Here is a 25318-nt window from a genome sequence, read left to right as displayed (position 1 = left end):
CAATAAGAATTTTCTCTCAGTCCCAATTTTTCTAACTTAGAACTTAGACTAGTGGTCCCTCATTTTTCTCAGCGTTAGTTGAGTGGGCGAGCACAAGTGTGCGAGTTAAATCAACTTTGATTAGGAAACGCGACCCGCAGGGGCCGAGAATAAAATAAGGAGACACAGCCAGAGCGTTTGAATTTTTTCGCCGCGTTCACAATGCAGAATTTTGATTGTTTCTTCCGCAGAAATCTTTTAGGAATCTGTCATCGCGCACAAACCCCTGAGTAACTATGTTTCTAAAATCACAGGGAGCCCAGGCTCACGCTCTGACAACTCGGTCAATATGGTGGCGTCAAAATTATAAGGATTTGTATGGAACTTTAGAGAAAAAAAAACTTTCGTACGAAAACATAATAATCCGCTAGTAAAGCTCACATTTCACATCATATGTTGTCTATGTGACGTTTCTTGACAGTTCTAAAGCATTTAAACCCTATTTAACCGATATTTTTAATTTTAGTTTTCTCTTACCTAAATATATGCAAGGGTAAACACTTCCGACGCTAGATAAACACCACTGTTGGACAAAAATGAGCCAAAACTTGCTTTTAATTTGGTCCACTCACTCCAAAACCTCGCATGGGCATAGTCCGAAGACCATTCTTTTACTGCAGCAAATTTTTGATTCGCCTGCCTCTCTTCGCGATTTAAGAATACGGGAAAAATAGCCATGGTCTGCAAACTTTTAGCTTTCTCCAACACCTTGAACCAGAGAGAGTGGACGCATTTTTAATTAGCTTTGCCTTTCACGTGCAGCCTCGCGCTATGATTGGGCGATAGTTGTCAGGGCGACGATACTTTTTTCCCGTTGGGGAGGGAGGCAAACGAGACCGTCGAGGGTGCTCTGCCTTACTCATGTACACTGGCCTGAGATCCCACAGGGGTATTTTGCCTCACAGAAAATTCTAGACTCACAGGTGTACCGAGAGTGAATTTTGCAAATCCCTTGCGAATTAAATTCGTCGCACTTCACAAAACAACAAGCGACTACAGCAACATCATCAACAATGTAACAAAGCAAAAGGCAATAGCTCAGAGCGTTTGTTCAAAGTGTCTTCGCTAATGTAATAAAAAGTCAAAAGGTTAGCGTAAACTACTATTTGCTGCGAAGCCTTAGCGTAGCAGCACACTATTTGTGACTGTCCGCGTGGGGCCTGGGCGCTTTATATATGCAACACACTCGATTTTCGACTTTTTCGCTGGCGATGATTTTGAGTACATGCAGTACGTATGATCAGCGGCATGTAAAAGCTGCGTTTGTCGTTTGCGATGCCCTTTTCGCTAAAGAGCAAGAAGTTAAATTTTAAATCGCTGTCGCTTGCGCTTCTGTTCAGTACTTTAATGTAAATGCTTCCCAAGAAACCTCTCTTGAGCAAGATGGTCAAGTATAGTGCCGGAGTAACGGTCTTTTTATCCCTAATGCGCCATCTCTGATGAATAACGATTTTACGAGGCCTTCTTATAATTCGCTTTCATAATTATCCATTACTAAGTAAATTTAAGGAAAAAATTTCTTTCTGTGCCTTAAGCGCGAAATATGTACAGCAAAAACTACTAAGATTATTTGCAAGGGCTCCATGAAAACTTTTTCATAATGACCGCGCGCTTGAATGGAACGAGCTTTGAGCTTTTTGACGTCATAAATTGGTGTTTCTGATGGCTTTGCGATCGAATTGCACGTGCTATCTGAAAATAATAAAATTCGAAACATTCCTATGACCTTCCGTTCCGCTCCTACTATTATAATAATTATTCTTATAACTCACTTCGCAGCACTTTACTTGCTATCAGCAACTCCTAGTATTATCGTAAATGTTTCAGTGAAACACGTGTTTTCATTTCAATGCAAATGCGATTACTTTTATAAGTTCTTGCATATATTGTGGAGAATGAATTTAGAATGTAGTCGACAAGTGCGTTTTGAATCTTGCTACGTTTCTTGTCTGTTCCCAGCTGAACAACAACGTGCACAGTACTAGCATTAGCTATTACATCCGAAGGCTCTTCGCAAAACCTTTTGCGACTACTGAGGTTTTGACAGCATTTTTTGCTTTGTCGCGTGCCTGTGCTTTAAATCTGTGTGCGGTCATAATATTAATATGGAGGGTTTTGCAACATTCCGTCATGGTCATGTTATAGCAGTTAGTCTAGATTCGTACGTGAGGCAAAATCACCCTGTGGGATCTTTGGTCAGTGTACATGAGTAAGGCAGAGTACCCTCGACGGTCTCGTTTGCCTCCCTCCCCAACGGGAAAAAAGTATCGTCGCCCTGACAACTATCGCCCAATCATAGCGTGAGGCTGCACGTGAAAGGCAAGGCTAAGTAAAAATGCGTCCACTCTCTCTGGTTCAAGGTGTTGGAGAAAGCTAAAAGTTTGCAGACCGTGGTTATTTTTCCCGTATTCTTAAATCGCGAAGAGAGGCAGGTGAATCAAAAATTTGCTGCAGTAAAAGAATGGTCTTCGGACTATGCCCATGCGAGGTTTTGGAGTGAGTGGACCAAATTAAAAGCAAGTTTTGGCTCATTTTTGTCGAACAGTGGTGTTTATCTAGCGTCGGAAGTGTTTACCCTTGCATATATTTAGGTAAGAGTAAACTAAAATTAAAAATATCGGTTAAATAGGGTTTAAATGCTTTAGAACTGTCAAGAAACGTCACATAGACAACATATGATGTGAAATGTAAGCTTTACTAGCGGTTTATTATATTTTCGTGCGATAAAATGGTTTCCTCTAAAGTTCCATACAAATCCTTATAATTTTGACGACGCCATATTGACCGAGTTGTCAGAGCGTGAGCCTGGGCGCCCTGTGCTAAAATTAACTATTTCCAAAATTGTATAACTAGTGACCCTTATCGTGGATTTTTCACAGTATTAAGTTGAAGTAGAATCCCCATTTCTTGAACCTCAAAGGGAAACGAAAATTGGATCAAGATATCGATCGGAAGATCGATATATCGGGGTTAAATTTGCAGTGTTCGGCTTAGTGAAGAAAATTAAGCCAAAGGAAACGACTTTTGGACGAGTTATCGGGAGGTTTGAGAAATTGAGGATGCGAAAAATCGGGATTCCATTGTATTTTGTTTATTCACAATTTTTTGACATTCAGTACTAAGGAGAGTAGCTATACTAATTCTCATCTTTTTTTATAGATTGGATCTTTGAAGATTTTGAAAGAGATATCAAGAAATTCTCTCATTAGAAAGGCTATTGCTGACTTGGGAGGTGAGAAAATAATAGGCAAGACAAAGCTCGATAAAAAAGCGTTAAAACTGTAAATTTTCTACATTAACTGTAAATATTATAACTGTAAATATTCTGGACGTTAGCCCAAGCTAAAGAAAAAAGACCCAAAAAAGTAAAGATCACACTTACGTTCGCTGCGATGTAGACCCTTGAAAAATAAATATTCTCTTGCTCCAAAAAACGAAGCTACGAGGCTGACGGAGCAAGTCATTAGAAGATCAGTTGTTAAATTTGCTGTAAGGAGGAAGTAAATGGCAGCAAAAACAGACGAAAAGGGAAATTTATAAGTTTAAATTATATACCAACTGAAGGAAAGGGTGGTGCATTTGTTGAATCTTGGCATAGGCAAGCCCGTTTTTATTAACCAATCAGAAGGTTGCACAAGAGCCGGCTTCAGCTTGTCGTCATAACGCAAAGAGTAGGGCATGAAGTTCCCGGTGTTGTGGTCTGTTCTATTCCATGGGTTGTGTGGTGGGGTGAGATCATACACATGGACGGATAGCGGCTGCCACAGGCGCCTGATATGCTGATGTCCGGTCTCATCCCATAGATTCGAATTGTGAAGCGCATTTATCACGAGCTTTGTAAATGCGCTATATAAGCACCCATATTATCATCATCATCAACGACACGTGACTTAGAAACATACTAAAACTGCGATAAGTATATAGTACTTCATGTCGAGTTTAACTGTATTGTGTTATCGTTTCCACAGGTCTGCAGACTATGGTGAAACTTCTCCTGGGTGGCAACGAAGAGCTAAAGTGTCTAGCTGCTGAGACCATTGCTCATGTGGCTAAATTCAGAAGAGCAAGACGAACTGTCAGACAATATGGAGGAATACGAAAATTGGTTAGTAGAGCGTCTGGGGGAAAGCTCATCGTTTTTGTTTGGTAGCCCTAGATAAGAAATAAAAGTCCCAAAAAGTAAAGATGACACTTTTAAATTCGCTGCGATGTAACCCTTTAGAAAATCTTATGTGCAGCCTTTTCTTAAAGGTCTATCTCGTAGGTACATAGTAAAGAGAGTCAATTCAACGCTTTCAAGCAATGTTTGCCATGGATAGCGCGGCAACTAATAAGGGAGAAGAAAGTAACAGCGCTTTTGACATTTTCGTCTTTTTGATTGACAGGTGTCACTCTTAGACTGTGGAACCCTAGTGAATGCATCAGATCTAGAAGCAGACGTTGCCCGCTGTGGAGCACTAGCTTTGTGGAGCTGCAGTAAAAGCACCAAAAACAAGCAAGCTATCCGTAAGGCAGGCGGTATACCGCTCCTGGCAAGACTGCTCAAGTCCAGCAATGAAGCAATGCTTATTCCTGTTGTAGGGACACTGCAGGAGTGTGCATCAGAGGTTAGTATTGGTCAGTTTAGTTACCTTATTGTTACTTATTTTCGCGGGACTTAATTTTCGCGATTTTCGCGATTTACAAAAAATCGCGAAATTTAAGACCCGCGAAAAAAGGTTCTCGCGAAAAATAACGACGCGAAATTTAATACCGTTCTATATAATTCGTTATGAATATTCAACGTTGCCGTCAGTTTACTACTTAATTACCTTGGTACAGTCGTCAAACTAGCCCTACTTTGTTGCAAAGGAACATATTAAACTGTTTTTAAAGCTTTGTTTTGTTATATGGGTTTGTTCAATGTCACTGGAAACTGTTGCAGTGGAAAATTAAAATCAGTTGGACCAGTATTTTGACACTCTTTGCGAAATTAAGTTCCCGTAATCTTATTTTTTTGGCCAAATCGCGAAATTTAAGTCCCGCGAAATATCGCCGTTCCATTTTCGCGAAATTAAGTGCCCGCGAAAATAAGTAACAATAAGGTAGTTAGGACACCTTAACTTATATAGGTAAAGTCTGTGTCCGAGCCAAGTGGCCCATACAGCCGGAGCTTATCCCGGTTTTCGTAGCATTAAGCGACTAGGAGTATTGCTACATCCCCCTGGATGGGATGCTAGTCCATCGCAGGGTTACCCCCCCCCCAGCAGTAAATTCGCCGGTACCCATTTATACACCTGGGTGGAGAGAGGCACTGTGAGAGTAAAGTGTCTTGCCCAAGAACACAACGCAGCACCCTGGCCAGGTCTCGAACCCGGGCCGTTCAACTCGGAGTCGAGCGCGCTAACCATTAGGCCACCGCGCCTCCCACCTTAACTTGTATAGTAATACAAAACTAAATCAAGCAGATAATTTCTGTCCAAAGTTACCAAAGTAAAATTCAGATAATAAGCAACAACCGCCAAAAAAATTCCCCAGTCTCAGTTGCAAATTGTTTCGGAAAGTTTGGGTAATAAGCTCTCCCTAACATAAGCCCAGGTAGTTATGGAGCTCTTGAAGAAAGAAAACTTTTTCCGATTATAAGCCGCCTATAGTAGGGCTTGTTTCGTAGTTCTATTTTTGTTGTTGTTGCTAGAGTGTGGTTATTAAACCACTGTAGGACTTGTTTGGAGTTTCATATCGTTATGATTTAAATAGAGAAAAAATAATAAGTTGCTGGTGAAGGGGTTATTCCCGAAACGTTCCGCAAAACGAGACAACATTTCAGTACTCTGTAAGACAAAAACATTTTTTATGGTTTAAATAGAGGTCTACCGGTTCATGGTTAGTACTTCAGTATGCACCTAAAAATGTTCAGACGCGGTATACCTCCCAAATATAAACCCAAACTTTATTGAAACGCCAAACTGCTTTCGATAAAAAGCCCTCCCCACAAAAATAAAATCACCAAAAAAGCCTTTTGGTCAAATAATTTATAAGCCCAAGACTTTTATCTTAATTTTACGGTATTTGGAAACTTCTCTGTTCCCGAGAGTGATACAATTGCAAGCTAAGTTTTCAATGAACATTTTGTTTTCAGGCCAGTTACAGACTTGCTATTCGCACTGAAGGCATGATCGAGGACCTCGTGAGAAACTTAAAGAGCGAAAATCAAGAACTTCAAATGCACTGTGCCAGTGCAATCTTTAAGGTAAGAACTGCTCTCGGTAAAACATTTACTAGTCAGGCACTTACACTTACGGAGAATGAGGACTTACGTTGCACGAAAAGTCTCTTTTCACTCGGGTCTTCGATCTTCGTTTTTGCCGCTACCCTTCGTCTACTGTACCTTTGATTCGCATCATTTCAAACGAAGGGGAAATGTTGCATGACAAAGGTCAAAGGTGAAGAGCACTTTTGATTTCACCTTTGACAAACATTCTGAAACATTTGACGCGCGTCAAAGTTATTACGGCTTTGACAGGAACTTTTGATAAAAGTCAATGGTGTGTTAACTTTGAACAAAACATGGGCTTTGTCACCTTTGGTACCCATCAAAGGTATAGGTAATACGGGTTGTGCTTTCATCCGGGGAAGAAGTTTATTACCAGAATAAAAAGTACGTTCTAAAATTTTCATACCGAACACTTTTATGCGAACATATTTCTCACTGTCTACAAACAGAGCTGTTACTTAGTAGATATACTACATGTAAATTCGTTTCCAGTGTGCCGAGGATGATGAAACCCGTGAGCTTGTTCGGAAGTATGGGGGCCTGGACCCTCTGGTATCTCTGTCGTTCAATATTGAAAATAAAGAATTACTCGCAGCTGCCACGGGAGCCATTTGGAAATGTTCCATCAGCCGTGAGAACGTAACAAGGTAGGAATAGAGTCGCGCTGTTTTATTATTTTCTCTTCTTTCCACTATTATTTTCATGCGGTTTTGTACCAAAGTGTTCTTTGGTAGCCTGTGTACAATGAATGGTTTTTGTGTAAGGGCCAATCAGATCATTTTCCACACATTCCGGGAAAACCACCCGCCGCGGAACACGATTAACGTCGCCAAAACACAGACGTTTTCTCCCCGATTTTTTTGAGGGGAGCGGGACGGCTGTACACAGGCTATTCTTTGTTCAATCAATGCCCTTACGAAAGACTTAAGCGATTCGTATGATTTTTTAGCTATACCTGAGGTTGAATGAAATCAGGGTTGTAAAACCGTTTCTAAGTTCCGTTGTGCTGATTTCGTCCAATGAAGTTATTGATTTTTACTGTCTGCAGATTTCAAGAACTAAAAGCTATCGAGCAGTTGGTATCTCTTCTAAACGAACAGCCAGAGGAGGTAATGTAACAAAGATCACTTGCTTTTACACTGACTCTAAGCATTATGTCCATAACAGAAGCCCGGGCCCCGGGAACAGAAGTCAACGGCTCTTTCGAGATTGTGTGGCCGAGATCTCAAACGTTAGCTCTTGTTCGTGTTAGCAAGGGAGGATCTGGGGCGAGGAAAAAATCGAGGAAGGGAGGGGACAGGCAAAGGAATAACTTTTCCATTCCCTCCTCCTTGTCGATTTTCGTTTTGCTCTCCCGAAGTCCGTTTCTCTTTTCCTTGGACGACGATCTTCTCTTAACTTATATTGGTTCGTAAACCTTTGCAGCAAATCAAATGTATCTAACCATTAAAGGCTGGTTCTTATATAATCGTTCCAATCGTTTCTATCGCCTCTGTCACTTCAAAAAGTTTTCTTGCGAACGGAGCAATTACATTATGAAAACATTACACAGACGATCGCTAACGACTGCGGCGATTGGGGCGATCACGATCAGTTGCATCGCGCGTGTTCTATCCTTTTAGATTCTCTTTCCCTTCTTCGCCGTTAAACTGCAATAACTGAGAATATAGGAGGCTACGAGTTTTGCTCTTTCATTAAAGGCTGCCATTGTGTTGGATCTAGGGCTAAAAAGATTGTTTTTCGTAGGTCTTCGCTCATACCAGGCGATCGGGACGATCATATGAGAACCTCCGATCGCTTCCAATCGCTTCGATCGCCTACGATCGTCTCAGTATTTGCAAACAATCGATGCTATAGGAACGATCGCGGCGATCATATGAGAAACAACTTTTAGAAAGCATCATACTATCTATCGATTCTTACTGATTATGGTTGTTAATGTCCTTTTATACAGGTATTAATCAACGTGGTCGGAGCGCTGGGTGAGTGCGCTCAAATTCCAGCTAACAGAACGACCATCCGTAAAGCCGGCGGCATACCTTCACTAGTGAACCTGCTGACCAGTACGAACCAGGCTCTCTTGGTCAATGTTACCAATGCCGTGGGGGCCTGTGCGACCGAGCCTGACAACATGGCGTGAGTACTTGCACTAGTTTCACTGATAATCCACTTATGCAAAGGAAACGTTACTCTTAAAGAACGTCACTCAGCCCAGGGGTATAAATAGGTTCTTGCTAAATGTTAAGGCAATCTGACAAAATAGTAACCTACATGCAGTGGACTAGCATTTCCCTTCAGGGCTAACAAAAACCCCAGTCGCTTCATGCTTTACAACTGACGGGAATAAAAACCGGCTTAGTAGGTCAAATGCATTTTGCCTGTCAGTAGCGACTGTATTTTATAACCTTCTCTTAAGACCTGGTCAAACGGAGACGCAAGTAGACGCTGAGTTTTCCGCTTGCGTCCACTTGCGTCTCCGTTTGGCCAGGACTTGCGTGCACTTGCGTTGACGTGCGTACACTTTGGTCGAGAACAAATTTGCACTCAAGTCAGCTCAAGTTTTTCACCGTTTGGCCACCCAACGCAAGTCAACGCAAGTCTTGCTGTTTACTTCAAGTACTGAATTTCAGCGTGCGCAGTAGCATTGAAATGGCTTTTTTGACAACTTGGGTGCACTTGCGAGTAAACTTGCGAGTCCGTTTGGCCAGCCAACGCAAGTCTGTACGCAAGTTCAACTTGCGACAATTTGCGTCCAGTTGCGTTGCTGTTTGGCAAGGGCTTTAGCCTGTAAGTAACATAACAAAGATGCGCTCACCCATCTGAAGTACAGCAACGTTGTTTCCTTTTGGTTTCAGGTATAAAATCATTCTAAGCCTTTATTGTGTTCAACAAAAATACAAATGTTGCTCTTAATCGACGGTTTTGGCATTTTTCAGTTAAAGGTTTTAGTCTTATATAAAGAAAGAAGCTAGAGACCACACGCAAACGTTAAACCCTTTTTAACTGGTTTTATATTCACTGTTGTCTTTTTTCATTTTAGTATTATCGACCGCCTTGATGGAGTGCGTCTTTTGTGGTCTCTTCTCAAGTCCAATAACCCAAAGGTGTGTTTATTTCTCTGTAACACGTTCCTTGCCATAATACAAGATGTTTTCAAGCCTAGCCAGGGGTTATGGTTATGTGACAAGATCTTAAGAAAAATAATCTACAGGTTTTCGTGACTGACAATATCTCATATTATGTTCTTATTATTCGTCAACATAGTTTGTAAGTTACGCTTGTTCGTTGTGAATATCTGTGTGAAATTTGCTGTAAGTATGATGTATAAACGCCACTTGCTCCTTTTGTTTCAACAGGTGCAGTCCAGTGCAGCCTGGGCCATTTGCCCCTGCATCGAAAATGCAAAGGTATGTCATGAAACCCCATTAGAAATGAGGCACTGATGTATAACGGTTTGGGGGGAGGGGGGATTAATTAACCTTTAGAAAAAGAACATTTTTGTTAACTCGCATTGGCCAGGAAAAACCTTGTCTTGCTTCAGAAAGTTCTTGTCTTGGTTGCGAGTGATTTATGTATCAGTCAAATCCAAGAATGGCCGTCACACCCCCCTCCCCCCCCCCCAAACGGCAAGCCCCCTGGGCGTTTGACTTTTCCGATAAATTTTGGTCGAATTCCCCACGATGTTGGCAGTTTACACTGTCAATTGCCCCATCGGTAAGGGCTTCACAGAGCGTCAAATTCCCCACCCTTTTCGAATTTTAAAGTTGTTAATCAGAACACCTTGCCAGGACGAAAAGTGCCAAAACACTTTTACATATTACACCGTGATGATTCTGGTCACTAGTTTTACTCCATTTCTTTACATCTGCCTTGCTGTTTTTACAACTTCCGTTCAAAGCTCGCGAAGACGCCAGCAGTACAAAAATGGATTGACGGACGAGTTACTGAACGCTGTATCGGCTAAGATCAAAGTGTTTGTTCATTGATAGGAAAAAATAGCTGATATTAGCATAGAAATACATCATTCTATCTTTTTTAAAGCTTTGGTCGTCATATCAAGATTTGTACGGCTCGCTGAAGAAGGCTGCACTACGTGCTATTGAATGAACGCACTTGTGTAATAAGAGTGAAATGCCGCACCTTTTTACGTATGGAAATGCGCAGATAATAGCAATCTACAAATTATTGTATCAATGCACTTGTAACAATCTAATCTTTGGGTCTGAATTCACTATTAATATCCAGCCTTTGAAATAAAATCAATTGCAAAGTTACGTAATTTTCACCCCAGAAATTATAAAAAAATCCAAAATTGAATTTCTTTAGACTTATAAAGATAGGAGGAATCATTGCAATGAAAACAAAATGATACATAAATTTTATTAGGGTTTCAATACACTTGTAAAGATCGAAACTTTAAAAAGACATCGATAAAGCTAATTTTGGATGAAATATTAAACCAAGCTTTAAATACACTTGTTTAAAAGGGAGACTAGGAGATAATCATCGTAGGAGAGCAATAGTTCTAGTCCTGACTCGTCCCCAGTCGTCTCTCTGTCACTACGAGACAATATTTATAGTGACAGAGACACGACTGGGGATGAGTTAGGTCCAAGTCACTTTGTGCTATGGAAACCGGAATTACTCCCGCCCCCCCACCCACCGAGAGAGCTTAATAAATAACCAAAAAACCAGATAATCAGAAAAGACTAAGTATGCTTTGTCATTACCAAAAGACTCGTAAATTGCCAAACATGTGTTAATTCGTATTGGAAGTGTACCAGTTTTGAGTCATTTTTGCAAAGACGAAGTTTGAAACTAAGTATACTGTATATGATATCCTGAAGTGTCCCTTCCTTCACGAGCTTCATTCATGAACTCTAATACTGAAATCACCTTATGATATATTTATTGTCGTTTTTTTTACATGTTACACGCTTGACCCAACAGGGAAACAAGCCTTAAAATTTAATGCAAAGTATAATCTACTGATTACTAAGACCACCATCAATTATTTACACAAGAAAGCTGCGATTTTCATTAACGTTTTACATATTTAGAAACACCTTGATTTGTTTCGCTTTTGTTGTTATTCGTTAACGTTCACTTGGTCAATTTCTTGCTCCTCTCTATCCCCTCCCTGGTTTGATTCAGTGTCGGTTTTCACTTGGTTGACATTTTCTTCCTCTCTCTCTCCCCCCTGGTTTGTTACAGTTTCGGTATCAGTATTTACTTGGTCGATATGTGGCTCCTGTCTCTCCCCTCCCTGGTTTGTCTCAATGTCAATGCGAGCATTTTGCTCCTCTGTCTCTCCTCCCTGGTTGGTTTCATCGTTGGGAGCAGCATTTCGTGATCCAAACATGTTCTTTTCAAACTCTTCAGCTTCCAAGCGGTTTTTCTTCAGAAGTAACTCAATTAATGCAACACGAAACTGTCTTAATCTGACAGAATAAATAAGCGGGTTCAAAAAAGAGTTAACGAGAACTAAAGACGTAGCAGAGAAATGAACTGCATAAACTGTATCTATCGAGAATCTGTCTTTAAGAGCATTCGTCATTCTCCTAAAACTAATTATGGGCAAATAATTTAAAAACACCATTACAATGGTGTTTTGGTTATTTATTACAAATGATTAGAGGCTGGACAAAGATCCCGACCATCGCATCAGTTGCAGCTAAGCAGGCCAGCACTGTGTTAGACATACTTTGCAGGCGCGTCTTGATCTTCACGGCGATCATCGTCAGCACGTTGAGTACAATGGTAAAAGGACAGGTCACTACGAGGATGATGATGTTGATGACCATTACACTGTAGGCTGGTGTGGAAAAGTACCGTGGCGCTTCACCAACGTAATTGTAAATGGCACATTCTGAGGGGATCGTGCTAGTCTGACTTTGCAGGCTTGAGTTCATCTCGGCTTTAACGCTTCGAATCTCTGATCGTTTGTGAACTGTTCACTACGAGAGACTTCTTCGATCTGTTTGTTATTAAGGTTCCGATGTGTTTTCAACATTACCGTGTGAACTACGTTTGGTTCTCACATGTATTCAAGTGGCTATGTACATTGTTGTATTTGTGATGGATTAATTTTGTTTTTCTTTTACGCATTTAATTTTTGTTCGAAACCGAGGAAAAACAGTTTCAATTTGAACCATTCTGTTTTACTAAAAATGATAACTTTACCAAATGGTAAATTCCCAAGCATGAGCGAAGATGTATTTGAATTAAAATATTTGATTGATTGAAGGCCCACTCGTGTTTTTTCTAACAACTGTTTTTGTGCAGTGATTTTCCTTTGTTGAAATCTCCGTTAATTAACTAAAAATGATTGCTAAAATATTTTAAGTTGGATATCTTGTCGTGAAGTGGGCTTATCTGACAGTAATACACTCTTTTTACGTAAGAAAGTCAAATTTTATGTTTCATCAGTGAGTTATGCATTTTCCGTTTATTTTAATTTGTTTTTTTCATGGTTAAAAATGGACTCATGTCTTCGGAACGAGCGGAGCCTTCGGAGAAAGTGTCTTAGGAACAGGTGCAGACCAAGTCTCAATGTACAATCTGACTCTATTCGTGCGAAAGTTTTAAAAAAAATTTTATTAACTAGTTTTGCATGCTTTTTATTGTTTTTTAGCAACTACTTTGTAAATTCTTTTAACATACATTTTTACATACATACATATTTTTACTTCATCAATATTTCTCACACATTTTTACCCCTTTGTAGCTATATATATATATATATATCTATGCAAATTTTATTTCTTACATTTAGCTTGATAATGACCGAAGATCGGTCGAAACGTTGCGAAATTTTACCGTTAATTTTTATTGTAAAAATGGACTGAAGCACTAAACATTTATTAAACAAGGCCACTGCTCCCAGCCGTTAGCAACTGTAACAACACCTATAAGCATTACTTTGGAATAACTGTTTTAGTTGTTTTATTTTTATTTTTTTTTTATGTGCTTATGGTTCTTTGGTTCATTTGGTACGTTGCCATTAACCAAAAATTATTGCTTAAATACAGCTTTAAAGTCGAATGAAGTTTCGAAATGTTTTGGGCTGATTTAACACTGAATTGTAAGGGAAAATGAATTAAAATGAACGTCGTTGATGAAACGGATTCATGGTTGAGAAAGGTGCTGTTAAACATTCATTTTCCCTTTATCTACATGTATGCAGTTTTATGCGCGTGAGAATTTTTAAACATGTTGATTGTTTAACAACATGTTCCCATCTCAGAGTAATCCTGCAATATTCAAAATAATTAGCCTATATTTCTTGGTGTGCAACCCTTATCGAGACCAAAAATCCAAGACGACGAGTATCCCTGCCCTTTTCATATGGGAGTCCCCCCCCCCCCCCCACAGGGTACCGGGTAAATAAGTAGCCAGCTTCAGAAAAGACTAAGTATGCCTTGTTATTACCAAAAGACTCTTAAATTACCACCTTTTGTTTAATATTCTTACTTTATTTTTTACTTTAAATGAAACGTCGTATATAGAAGAAGGTGTGCCAGTTTTGAGTCATCTTTGCAGAGACGAAGCTTGAGGCTTAGTGTACTGTATATGAGACATATACTGAAGTGTCCCTTCTTCCACGATCTTCATTCATGAACTCTGATACCGATGTTACCTTTTGATATATTTATTTTCGTTTCTTTTACATGTAACGTGCTCTTACCGGCAGGGAAAGAGCCTTGAAACATTATATGCTATCAGTTATTTACACAAGAAAGCGACGATTTTCATTAACTTTTTACATATTTACAAACACCCTGATTTGTTTTATTTATTGTTGTTATTCGTTAACGTTCACTCGGTTAATTTCTTGCTCCTCTCTCTCCCCTCCCTGGTTGGTGTCAGTTTCGGTATCAACATTCACTTGGTTGACATTTTCTTCCTCTCTCTCTCCTCCCTAGTTTGTGTCAGTTTCGGTATCAACATTCACTTGGTTGAAATTTTCCTCCTCTCTCTCTCCTCCCTAGTTTGTGTCAGTTTCGGTGTCAACATTTACTTGGTCGATATTTAGCTCCTCTCTCTCCCCTCCCTGGTTTGTGCCAATGTCAATGCCAGCATTCACTTGGTTTACGTTTTGCTCCTCTCGATCTCCTTCCTGGTTTATTATTTTAATGTCAATGTTAGTTTTCACTTGGTTGACATTTTGCTCCTCTGTCTCCCCTCCCTGGTTGGTTTCATCGTTGGACGCAGCATTTCGTGGTCCAAACATGTTCTTTTCAAACTCTTCAGCTTCCAAGCGGTTTTTCTTCAAAAGTAACTCAATAAATGCAACACGAAACTGTCTTAATCTGACAGAATAAATAAGCGGGTTTATAAAAGAGTTAACCACAACTAAAGTTGTAGCAGAGAAATAAACTGCATAAACTGTATCTATCGAGAATCTGTCTTTAAGAAAGTTCGTCGTTATTCTGAAACTAATTATAGGCAGATAATTTAAAAACACCATAACAACAATAGTAGTGGTCAGTTTTAGGGCTCGTTTTTCCTTTAAAAACCTTTCTCTGGCTTCCACGGAAACATGATGAGCTGCTATGTGCCTTTCGTGACGGCGAGCCTCACAATAAACCACTGCACTGTTGATTGTAATTAACACCATAAATACAATTATGAACGAATTTTGGATAGACAAAAATAAGTTGTGGTCGATGAAATGGAAAGTGAGTACCGCTGTAGTGAAGATCCACGCAATGACAGAAGCAATCAGCACACGAGTTTTGGTGACGATTTCATCGTAACTGTAGCTTTGTTTGATAGCCATGTACCGATCCGCATTCATTATAACTAAGTGGGCAAGTGAAGAAAAGCTAAAAAAGTTAATCGAATATTTCGTTACAATTCGCAATAGACATGCATCGCTTGTGGTTTCTCCTTGTAGTGTCATAATAAAAAAACAAATCATAAGAGGCTGGACAAGGATTCCGACCATCGCATCAGTTACTGCTAAGCAGGCCAGCGCTATGTTAGACATACTTTGCAGTCGCGCCTTGATCTTCACGGCGATCATCGTCAGGACGTTCAGTACAATGGCAAAAGGACAGGTCACTACGAGGATGATGGTGTTGAAGGCGAGTACACTGTAGGCTGGTGTGGAAAAGTGCTTTGGCACGTCACCGACGAATTCGTAAGTGACACATTCTAAGGTGATCGTACCACTCGAGTTCATCTTGGTTTCTCCGCTTCGAATCTTCGATCGTTTTTGAACTGCTAACTACGCAAGAGATTTCTTCTACCTGTTTGTTAATAAGGTTTTGGATGTGTTTTTAGCACCTGGTATGCGTCACATCATTGTCCAGGCGGAAAACAAGCATTGCCTCAGGAACTGCAACAAAGCTGTGGTACTGCGTTTTAATACAAACTATATAAAACACTCTAACGCCCACAGGGGATCCGTTATTTGGAGAAACCCATCCGCAACACCTGTACATTAGAACAAGTAATTTTAAAGGAGCTACGTCACGGACAACGCATCTTGAAAAAGTTTTTTTCAAGTTTTTTGTTCGTAATCCGTCTAAATCTTCGTCAGTCGAAATCATCCTTGATTATTTTCGCATTATTATTACTCCTTTGTTGTTTTTCTATGTTAGAAAATTGTTATTTTGAGGTTTCTTTCAATTTGAAAGTATTCAGAGAAATGACTTAAAATTTCGTGACATTGCTCCTTTAAGTCCTTTCTTAATGTAGCGAGAGGCAAGAACATTCCAAATATCAGCTTCAAGACGTTATCAGCGCAGACAGTCATACTGAAAGAAGATGTTTTTAAATTTTATTGAAATTTTAAATTGTAGTTAGTAGTGAATGTTGTATTTTTTAACATTTATTAGAATATCATTTTGCATGTATTTTTAAATTTTAAGTTTTACACGGGCTAACAAGCTTAGAAGCTTTAAACCTTTTACCATGGATAAATACACTCTTTTTTTTTTTCTATAAGAATATTGTTTTTTCGGCCCAGGCTGAATGTTCTTATTTTTTTGTCGATTTTAGGCTGAAATATTCTTGTGAATATTCTTGGATTATAACGTATGACATTTCTGCTTTTGGATGTATCGGGGTATACCTTGTAATTTTAAATATTTTTACTTGTAAGGGCATTGAGATTTTTAATGTAATGCACTAGAAATAAATTATTATTATTATCAATTACAAGTGTAATCCTTTTTGAAGAAATGTTATTAGCATCAAACGTACGGCAAGAACTGCTTTTGTTCCTTTTTAGCTAGTTTTGTCATTTAGAGAAAGGAAGAATTTTGCCGGTTAAGTTGAAAACATATAATCAGTAAAATGCATCCACTTTCCGAAACCTCAAAACCTCACTTCTCTCACAAAAACCCTAGTAGAGGCCATTTTATTATTTTTAATTTACCAATCGAAATATAACGACAAATAAAATAACGACAAATAAGCGTAACGAAGAAGGAATAAATCAATAAAAGCACAATAATTAAAGGCAATTTATTTTAAATATTGCAGGATAACTCTGAATAGGGAAAATGTTGTTAAACAATCAACATGTTTAAAATATTCCACACGTTTAAAACTGTATACATGTAGATAAAGGGAAAAATGAATGATAAAAAGAACATTTCTCAACCACGAATCCGCTTCATCAACGACGTTCATTTTAATTCATTTTCTCATTTTATTTTTGAGCAATTTTAATAATATTTAAAGAATAACCCCGAGGCTGAGATTTTGAAAAGAACGTTATTTTGTGTGTTGAAAATGTGTTAATACAATACAATTTTATTGCAGCTGTTGATATTATCATTCGTCTTAGAATTTCCAATTTTGTCGCATCAAAAATCTACCGGATTTTTCGTTAGCATCAGTTACAAATTCATGTTCAACAACAGGCTATGGAAAGCTTGAACTTCGAAGACGTTATTAATCAGAGGCTCCTGCGTTTGACGAAAAGTGCCAAAAACACTTTTATATAATACATAATGATGATCCTGTGTTACACACCGTGGTTTATTTCCATGCTAAATTCAGTTTTTTCCCTAATTGCTGCACGAACGTGTGGATCTTATAGCCGATACTACAGCATTTATAAATTCTTCCATCAATCCATTTTTGTATTGTTGGCGTCTTCGCGAGCTTCGAGCGGCATTTGTGAAGACAGCAAGGCAGGTGTTATGCAAACAAACAAGGAAGAGGAAGAGTAATTTAAGTTTTTAAGATTTACTTGTCGATCCACCTTAGCATAAACTAAAAAGATCTTTATTAAAGTTTTTGAAATACTTTGGCCTCGAACCGTTAAAGCTTTAACGTAACTAGGGGTCATCATATTTCTCAAATTGAAAACTTGTTGTGGCTTAATTTTATCCTTGGTTCAAATTTTATTTTCCTTTGTTTTAAACTCATTATCATACATTACCATACCCTAAAACAAAAGAAAATGGAATTTGAACCAAGGATAAAATTGAACCACAACATAACCACAACAGTTACAAAACATTGCATTTTAATAGGCCATTTCCGATATATTAAAATTCTAACTTGGCTCCGAGGCTTGGGGGAATAAAACAAAAGATATCACATCGAGGTTGATGGATGAATAAATCATTTCTTTTGTTTTATTCCCCCAAGCCTCGGAACCAAGTTAGAATATTAATATATCGGAATTGGCCTATTTTTGTGACTGTTCCCATTTACCCGTTCCCAGGACGCTGGAGAAATGGTGCGATCGTTTGTTGGAGGACTGGAACTAATCGTTAGCTTGTTGAAATCCAGTGACAGAGAGGTAAGCCCGTAATTTTCCGAACAAAACATTAAATTTTTTCTTGGAGTATCCTTTTTTTCTAGTTCCTGAAGGACTTTTTAATTTTGGTTTTATGTTATGTACGATTGTTTCTTACAAAGAGTTCAACTAGCAATACAGTTAAGACGGAATCCGCCAGGAACTTCGAGTATTAATTCGACAAAACTTTGTACCAAAATTATTTACATCTTATTGCAAACTTCTGTTTTACTGTTTCAAATATCTTATCAAAAGATAATCATTTCTGACAACACCAAACATCGAAAACAAATTTCAAAGTTCCACTGAATTCCACTAAATTGCTTAAAGTGGTACTATGATCAAAATTTTACTTTGCCTTTTCTCTTCGGTTTTGGAAAGTACTTACATTAAATAGTAACCTTGCCAAATATTAAGTTCAAATTCGAATCGGACGACCACTTATTTTAAGCGTAAACTTCGGCTTCGGCTTGCCGCTATTACCAGATTCAAAAAATTTACAAAAAAGCTAAACGTGCGAGTGAGATTTAACCTAAAGTTTACATGTTTATATGAACTTTGTCATTCATTTTCTCAGGCTCTGATGAGTAATTGTTGTTGGTATTATCAAGGATAATTACTTTAGCTTTCAAAAAAGGTAGAAAATAACGCAACAGGATTTAAATTATTTTGGCACTCGATTTTTGTCCAACTCAATTTATTATAACTCGATTGCCTGATGGATTCCGTCTTAAACCAGGGGTAAGATTTTGGCTTCCAAAATCTCGAATTCAGGATTTTGGAAGCCTAACTGTAACTCCACGCCCTTACAACATCTAACATTTTCTTTTTGGAGATTGCCATAGGATGACAGCTTAGACGTTGATCTTCCTTATTTTAACATTTCAGGTTTTGGCAAGTGTGTGCGCTGCTATCGCTAACATAGCAAAGGATGAAGAAAATCTTGCAGTGATCACAGATCATGGAGTGGTACCCATGCTTGCCAAACTGGCGACCACGGTGAGGCTAAAGAACAATATGGAATTTCAGAACGCGTGTCTTTCGAGTGCTGAACTTAAATTAACTGTATAACACTTTTGAGTGATTTTGATATTTCATTGTTTAATTTTTCAGACTGATGACCGCCTACGTCAATATTTAGCTGAATCAATTGCCAGGTAAGTAAAAGAAAAAAAAATCTTTTAACAACCAGCCGTTTGAAAGCCACTTCATACACTTAAATTTTCTCGCTTCAAATTTGAAGCTCGATTTAGATTTGTTTTGTTTCATTTTTCAATGATATGGTTCGAATTAAGCTAAGTAGAGAATCATCTCTCTTCAAACACCGTTATCTAAGTATTCAAGAGACACAGTTGAGATTCAAACCACAAAATTCAAAAACTGATGGCGCTACACTAAAGAAACCCGTTAAGTGTTTCTGGATGGTTTTTTCCCATTTATCCAAACACAGACACTAACGGTGCTGACACACAAAGCGACAAAATCACAATATGTACATTCACACAAAACAAAATGTAGCGGGGAGACGTTGCAGCGACGCGTCCCCTCGTGTGTGCCAATACTTTTAGGGTACGTGTCGCTGCAACATGCCCCTGCCATGTTTTCATACGTGTGTTTTTGCCCAGCTACATGACGCTGCAATGTGGCCCTGCAACATATTCCTTCGTGTATATGCACGTTGATAGATTTCTGTAGTGATATTTCATCAGTTTGGAAAATTTCAGCTGGGATCTCGGACATTTCTCTCAGATGTTCAGCATCTTACGCTAAAAAGGAGCCATCTATTTACCTAGACTAGTAAATTTAAAGCAAAAAGGATGGTGGTAGCGGATAAAGTTACAAGGATGGCTAAGATGGAACAAGATTAAAGTGGATGACAAAACTCACAATTGCATTTCTTTTCGTTCCCAGATGCTGTACGTGGGGTAATAACCGAGTCGCCTTTGGCCAAGCGGGTGCTGTACCACCATTGGTTAACTACCTCAAGTCAAAGAACCCGGATGTACACAGAGCAACTGCGCGTGCGCTCCATCAGCTCTCACGTGACCCAGACAATTGCATTTCTATGCATAATAGTGGAGTCGTTAAGGTAAAAATTGTATGCTTGGTGTTTTTACTTCTTTTAAAGACTCCTTCAGTAAATGTCTGTTAAAGTATTATCAATAAATTAGTATATGCCAAAAATCCGGCTGAAGCCGTTCTTAGAAAAGTGACAATAACTTTCATTAACAACAAGAGCCGTTTAATGAATCTTTTCTTCAAATTAACTATCCCTTAACTATCCCTTAAACATCCAACTGCAACTAAAGTTATTTCTTTCAGTCATTTGGAAATGGAATTTTAAATTGGCGCGCGTTTTCACCCTGGAAGCCAAAAATTTAAATTTTGGAACGGAAGAAGAACTTATGACATTCCTAATACATTATTTTTGTTCATCTCTCTCTATTGTAGTATCTTCTCGAAATGGTTGGTTCGTCTGACGAAGTTCTCCAAGAGGCCGCCGCTGGTTGCCTTGGCAACATCAGAAGACTGGCATTAGCCAATGAGAAAGCTCGTTATAACTGATTAACAATTTTGTACATTGACCAATCAGAGCCTGTGACATATTTCTTAAGCGTTGATCTTGAGATTGTTGGTAGCTGTATGGGTAATTTTTTTTGTATAGGAAAAAATTAAACACCGCTAAGGTATTTCTCTTCTGTCTGTCTCGATATCAGCTATTTCGTTGATCTGTAATATAGGAAAGGAACTATGGTATTAAAAATCGTTTGTGGAGAGATGATGTATTTATAGCGTAAAGTATACAGCTGTTGTATTACTTTTACCACAACATACTCCTAATAAAAATATTAATCTTTTTTTTTATTCTGATGAAGGTCTTTGTTTGTCGTTACATTTTTTTGTAGTTTTGACATCTGGGCTCCGGCCATATTCAACGTAAAATAAAATGTTTATGAGAGTTTTGAGGTGAATAGTGCATCCGGATTCATCGAGATCTAAAGATTGACAATAATTAAATAAAATAAAATGTTTATGAGAGTTTTGAGGTGAATAGTGCATCCGGATTCATCGAGATCTAAAGATTGACAATTCAAGCCCGGTGATTCTCCTTGTGTTGTTTTCTTGGTCAAAACACTCAACTCTTACCCTGCCTCCTACTTCTTCTTTAACTCTCTCCGCCCAGGACCCGGTTTAAAAGATAGATAAACGCTATCTATCAGAAAAATCACTATCTAGTGGATAGCGTAGTTTGTTTTGTTAATCACTGGAAAACGATTTATCCGGTGGATAGCGTTATCAACTCTTTGAACAACTGGGATCAAGTCTATTTCACGAGGAGGGAAACAACTATTTCACATTTCACTCCAAAAAAAGCGGAATTGTCGACTCGATATCCACTGAATGTAGGGGGCTAATCGTCCAAATTGGGGGGAGAGTTGTCCTGATACCACTTCACTACCCCTTCAAAGGTAATTTCCCCCCCCCCCCTTCCAATATGTGATTTCGTTTTATTGGTGGCAAGGTGTATCGAAAGGGAAAGGATGCGACCAAACAAAGCTCATAGTTTTACTATTTGGCCACCGAGAGCTTCCCAGGGCCGGAGGCCGAACAACTCTATCTGTAGGCCGACAAGGCGCCGACGACTCGACGACCGACATGTTAACCCTTCTCGCGTGCGCGTTTTAAAAATCATGCTCAATAGTCTACAAGAAAGTGGAAAACAGCTAGTAGTCAACAAGTTTAGAGGCAAGAAAGATTGTTTGGATACAAAAAAAATAAGATGAGAAATGTGAAATGTGGAAGAAAGTGAAAAGAACAAAAATTGCGTGACCCTGCGTGACGATCTGCGTGACCAGTCGCAGCTCCTAGTTCCAGTCCTCCTCATTTTTCTTCCCAGCTTCCCTTGCAACCTTAGCTGGCTTTGAAAAATGGCGGCAAGTACCAAACAAGAAAGCAAGTCGATCACATTGAAAGGAAGCGCAGAATTAGTCACGGAATTCTTCGGTAATTTTTCTTTCTTTTGGGTTTCCGAATTCATCTGCTTCTATTCTAAACCAATCTTGTTTTGTTTCCTCCCTTCTTAACAGAATATGGGATAAACAAGTAAGTTTGTATCTAATCTTTTCATATTAACACGTGAGGTCAAAACTTTAGTCTGAATTATTGATTTATTGTTAAAACTTTATTTTGCTAACTTCTAATGAAGTGACCTTGTTGATCGACATTAATAAAGATAAAAAGGCTTTGAGTCGATCTGTGTTCTATAACCGCTTTTATACTGTACTATTAACATTTTGTACTATAAAATTTATTGTAGAAGTCTGGCTGATCAAACATTGAGAACATTTCACCAACAAACATTTTCAATTAAGCTTAACATTGTTTCGGATTAGCATGTCTGATCGTTTAGCCTCCTTTAATAAATATAAACAATGGGCTAAACTGTAGAATACCGGGCCACTAATTTGCATCTCATTGAATTTGAATGGTTCCTTTTGTTTCTACTATGCTTCGTTCTTAAAGCGTTCAGAGATATGTAAATAAGTGGCCCGGTATTGTAAAATCGCTCCCATTCTTTGCTTCTTTTGTACTTCTCAGCATTTTATATCAAAGGGGAATATATCCTGCGGATTCTTTCAAAAGAGAACAATTTTATGATATGACGCTGTTTAAGTGCGACAACAAGGAGCTACAAGAATACCTTTCAAAAGTGCTAGAACAGGTCAAAGGTAGGTCCTATTTCAAGAAATGATCATTACTTGTATTGTACAGTCGAACCACCCCAGAACCACTTGTCCCTTTTAACCGGCAGATCCTGGAGCACGAGAAACAAGTGGCTCTAGGGACACATGATTTCATTGATCTTTAACAGTGAAAATTTAAAATCTAGCCAATCAAATCAACTGTTTTAAAAGCCCTTTGCTCCACCGTACTGATGAGCTTTAAAAAGCTTATTTTCAGACAACCAACTATAATATGTCTTGCGACTTATTTGGGAAGCATGAAAAGTGAGATCAGCACCCGGCAGGACAAGCCTTTGCCCTATACCCCTGCCATTTGTGGCTCATCATTTCTTGTGTTGCTTCCAACTTAGCAAATACAAAAAAGAGGCTAAAGATTTGTAATTATATATACTGATATTTAAATCAGCATTTCAAGCCTACTTTATTTCTCTCTTAGACTGGCTTCAGGAGAATACTCTGCAGCGTGTTGTCATGGTAATTAGCCAGGTGGACACAGATGAAGTTGTGGAAAGATGGCAGTTTGATATCCAATGTGAAAACACTACAAAAGCAACGGATGAGAAAGGAGCAACAAGGTTTGAATCTACTCTAATCATAATAATGGTAGTAGGTTATGTCCACTTTGTGAGGTATATGTTTCAGCAAAATTGGGCAACAACTAGTAGTACAAAGTAACATTGTTTACAGAAGTGCCCAATAGGTACAGTAGTATCTTCAGTGTGCAATACATTTGTGTACATACTGCGGATTTAAACTTAAGGAGAAAAAAAAATTGATTTTATTTACTTTCAGTAAACCTCCTGCACCAAAAAGCAAAAAAGATATTCAAAGAGAAATGAGAGATGTAATCCGACAGATCACTGCTAGTGTTACCTTCCTACCATTTCTTGATGGGCAGTGTAAGTAACACTATTCATTATTTAATTATTATTTTTATTTTGTGTACACTGTAACAAATGATACCATGATGGTCCACACCTCAGCCAGCTTATCAGCTACTGAAAGTAAACTTTGCTGCTCAAGACACATACATGAGATCAGTAGTATATGTGGCTGACATTCAAAGGGGAGGGAGAAGGGGAGTTCAAGCGCTAGCAAGAAGAGAGCGTGAAGCATGATTGGGAGGTGGGGATAGGGGGATAGCGTCATTGCAGGTGTTCATAGCATCATTGCAGGCTCAAACACAGAGTTGATTTTTTTTACCTACTTTCGATGTGTGAGGCAGTGATCATATACATGTAAATGCTGTTGAGATGCATAAGTAAAGAGTTTCACCCTGTCCAATGTTGGCAAGTTTTGTTTTTGGGAAAGACACTAAATTATGTGATTTGTTCATTGTTAGGTGCATTTGACCTACTAGCCTATACCAACAGAGATCAAGATATTCCTGAAAGTTGGGAAGAGTCCCAGGCAAGGATCATCGCCAACTCACAAGAAGTGCGGCTAAGGTCCTTCTCAACAACTGTGCACAAAGTTGACACAATGGTATCTTACAAGGGTGAAGATTGATGAAGAAATAAAGCAAAATGTCTGCTATTGCAGTGAGATTGCTTGTAAAGCAAAGAATAGCTGTACTAGAGTGCAGAACTATTATATGAGAGAAAGACTAGAAAGCACCCAAAAAAATATTTATAAAACTAGGATATTTTCAGTTTTCTCAAACTGCAAATCAATGGTAAACAGGGTTCGTACGCATCTTGAAAACCCTTGGAAACCCTTGAATTTCTGGTGTTTGATTTCAAGGCCTTGAAAGTACTTGAAATTGGTTTTCGGTCCTTGAAAGTGATTTTTTCTAGTATGGGACCAAAAACTGATTGTTGTTGTCAATTTATGGTGTGGGTTATAAAGCCGTGCACAAACTGTAACAGAACATACCGGTAGTTTGAGACACAGACAGTCAGGGCAGTCTTAAGAGTTTTACTATATGTATATAGAAAGATGCCCCGTATAGAGAATTTAGTGCCGTATCATATAATAATTGTGTAGAATGGATTCCATAATAAATGTTACTGATGTTGTTGTTGGTGTTGTTGAGATGTGCATTAAGCATCTGTTTTCTTATAGAGAATAAATTTTGTTATAAAAATTAGTCAAAACAGTAAAATGCACAGGGCCATACCTAGGATTTTTTGTCTCCGGATGCAAACTCCGCACACCTTTAGTTTCTTAGCTTTTTTTAGTTAATTTCCTTAGTTTTTAGTTTTCCTGGCGGGGGCAACTGACCCCCCTGACCCCCCAAGCTATGTATGGCCCTGGTGCACCAGTGAGTAAATACTACACACAAGAGTTTGCTAAACACAAAAAAGTACAACTGTCATTTAATGTGCAGTGTCAAATAGCCAATACTAATTAACCAATCTCAGTATGTGCTTCCCAGAAGTCATAGATAAAAGCCAATTTTTGCACTGGCCCAAAGTGTTCTACAGGTGCGAAAGCTTATCTCAGGTTTATCCAGCATGAAGTGACTAGGACCTGGGAGTGGGGCACCCAGTATAATTTTGGGTGGAGGTGTGCTGC

At 38.7% G+C, this 25318-nt stretch overlaps 2 protein-coding genes across 3 annotated transcripts in view; both read left to right on the top strand.

The window, feature by feature from the left end:
- The window catches only part of LOC144630003 (outer dynein arm-docking complex subunit 2-like), a 31602-nt gene extending 10722 nt beyond the window's left edge, over positions 1-20880 (top strand). For both annotated transcript variants that reach the window (XM_078488268.1, XM_078488269.1), the window contains exons 15-28: positions 3199-3271; positions 4008-4144; positions 4425-4646; positions 6158-6268; positions 6785-6939; positions 7341-7401; positions 8247-8428; positions 9333-9396; positions 9649-9699; positions 17982-18059; positions 18945-19055; positions 19170-19213; positions 19968-20145; positions 20508-20880. In XM_078488268.1, the coding sequence (XP_078344394.1) occupies positions 3199-3271; positions 4008-4144; positions 4425-4646; positions 6158-6268; positions 6785-6939; positions 7341-7401; positions 8247-8428; positions 9333-9396; positions 9649-9699; positions 17982-18059; positions 18945-19055; positions 19170-19213; positions 19968-20145; positions 20508-20621 (1581 nt within the window). In that variant the 3' untranslated portion in view covers positions 20622-20880. The remainder of the gene's footprint in view (positions 1-3198; positions 3272-4007; positions 4145-4424; positions 4647-6157; positions 6269-6784; positions 6940-7340; positions 7402-8246; positions 8429-9332; positions 9397-9648; positions 9700-17981; positions 18060-18944; positions 19056-19169; positions 19214-19967; positions 20146-20507) is intronic.
- A 1082-nt stretch (positions 20881-21962) lies between these two features.
- On the top strand, positions 21963-24520 carry LOC144630175 (mitotic spindle assembly checkpoint protein MAD2A-like). The gene is made up of 6 exons (XM_078488474.1): positions 21963-22061; positions 22145-22160; positions 22656-22786; positions 23238-23376; positions 23594-23700; positions 24144-24520. The coding sequence occupies exons 1-6, from the start codon at positions 21986-21988 to the stop codon at positions 24308-24310; spliced, it is 636 nt and encodes a 211-aa protein (XP_078344600.1). The 5' UTR covers positions 21963-21985; the 3' UTR covers positions 24311-24520.
- The last annotated feature ends 798 nt before the right edge of the window (positions 24521-25318 follow it).

Source organism: Oculina patagonica, chromosome 11, assembly GCF_052425735.1.
Source record: "Oculina patagonica isolate OP01 chromosome 11, crgOcupat, whole genome shotgun sequence".
Lineage (NCBI taxonomy): Eukaryota > Metazoa > Cnidaria > Anthozoa > Scleractinia > Oculinidae > Oculina > Oculina patagonica.
The sequence above is the reverse complement of the archived record's forward strand: the minus strand, read 5'-3'. Positions and strand labels throughout refer to the sequence as shown.

Coding starts and splice junctions, on each gene's coding strand:
- LOC144630175 (XM_078488474.1), top strand. CDS start 21,986: ATGGCGGCAAGTACCAAACAAGAAAGCAAGTCGATCACATTGAAAGGA. Junction 23,377..23,593: donor GATGAGAAAGGAGCAACAAG/GTTTGAATCTAC, acceptor ATTTACTTTCAG/TAAACCTCCTGCACCAAAAA. Junction 23,701..24,143: donor ACCATTTCTTGATGGGCAGT/GTAAGTAACACT, acceptor GTTCATTGTTAG/GTGCATTTGACCTACTAGCC.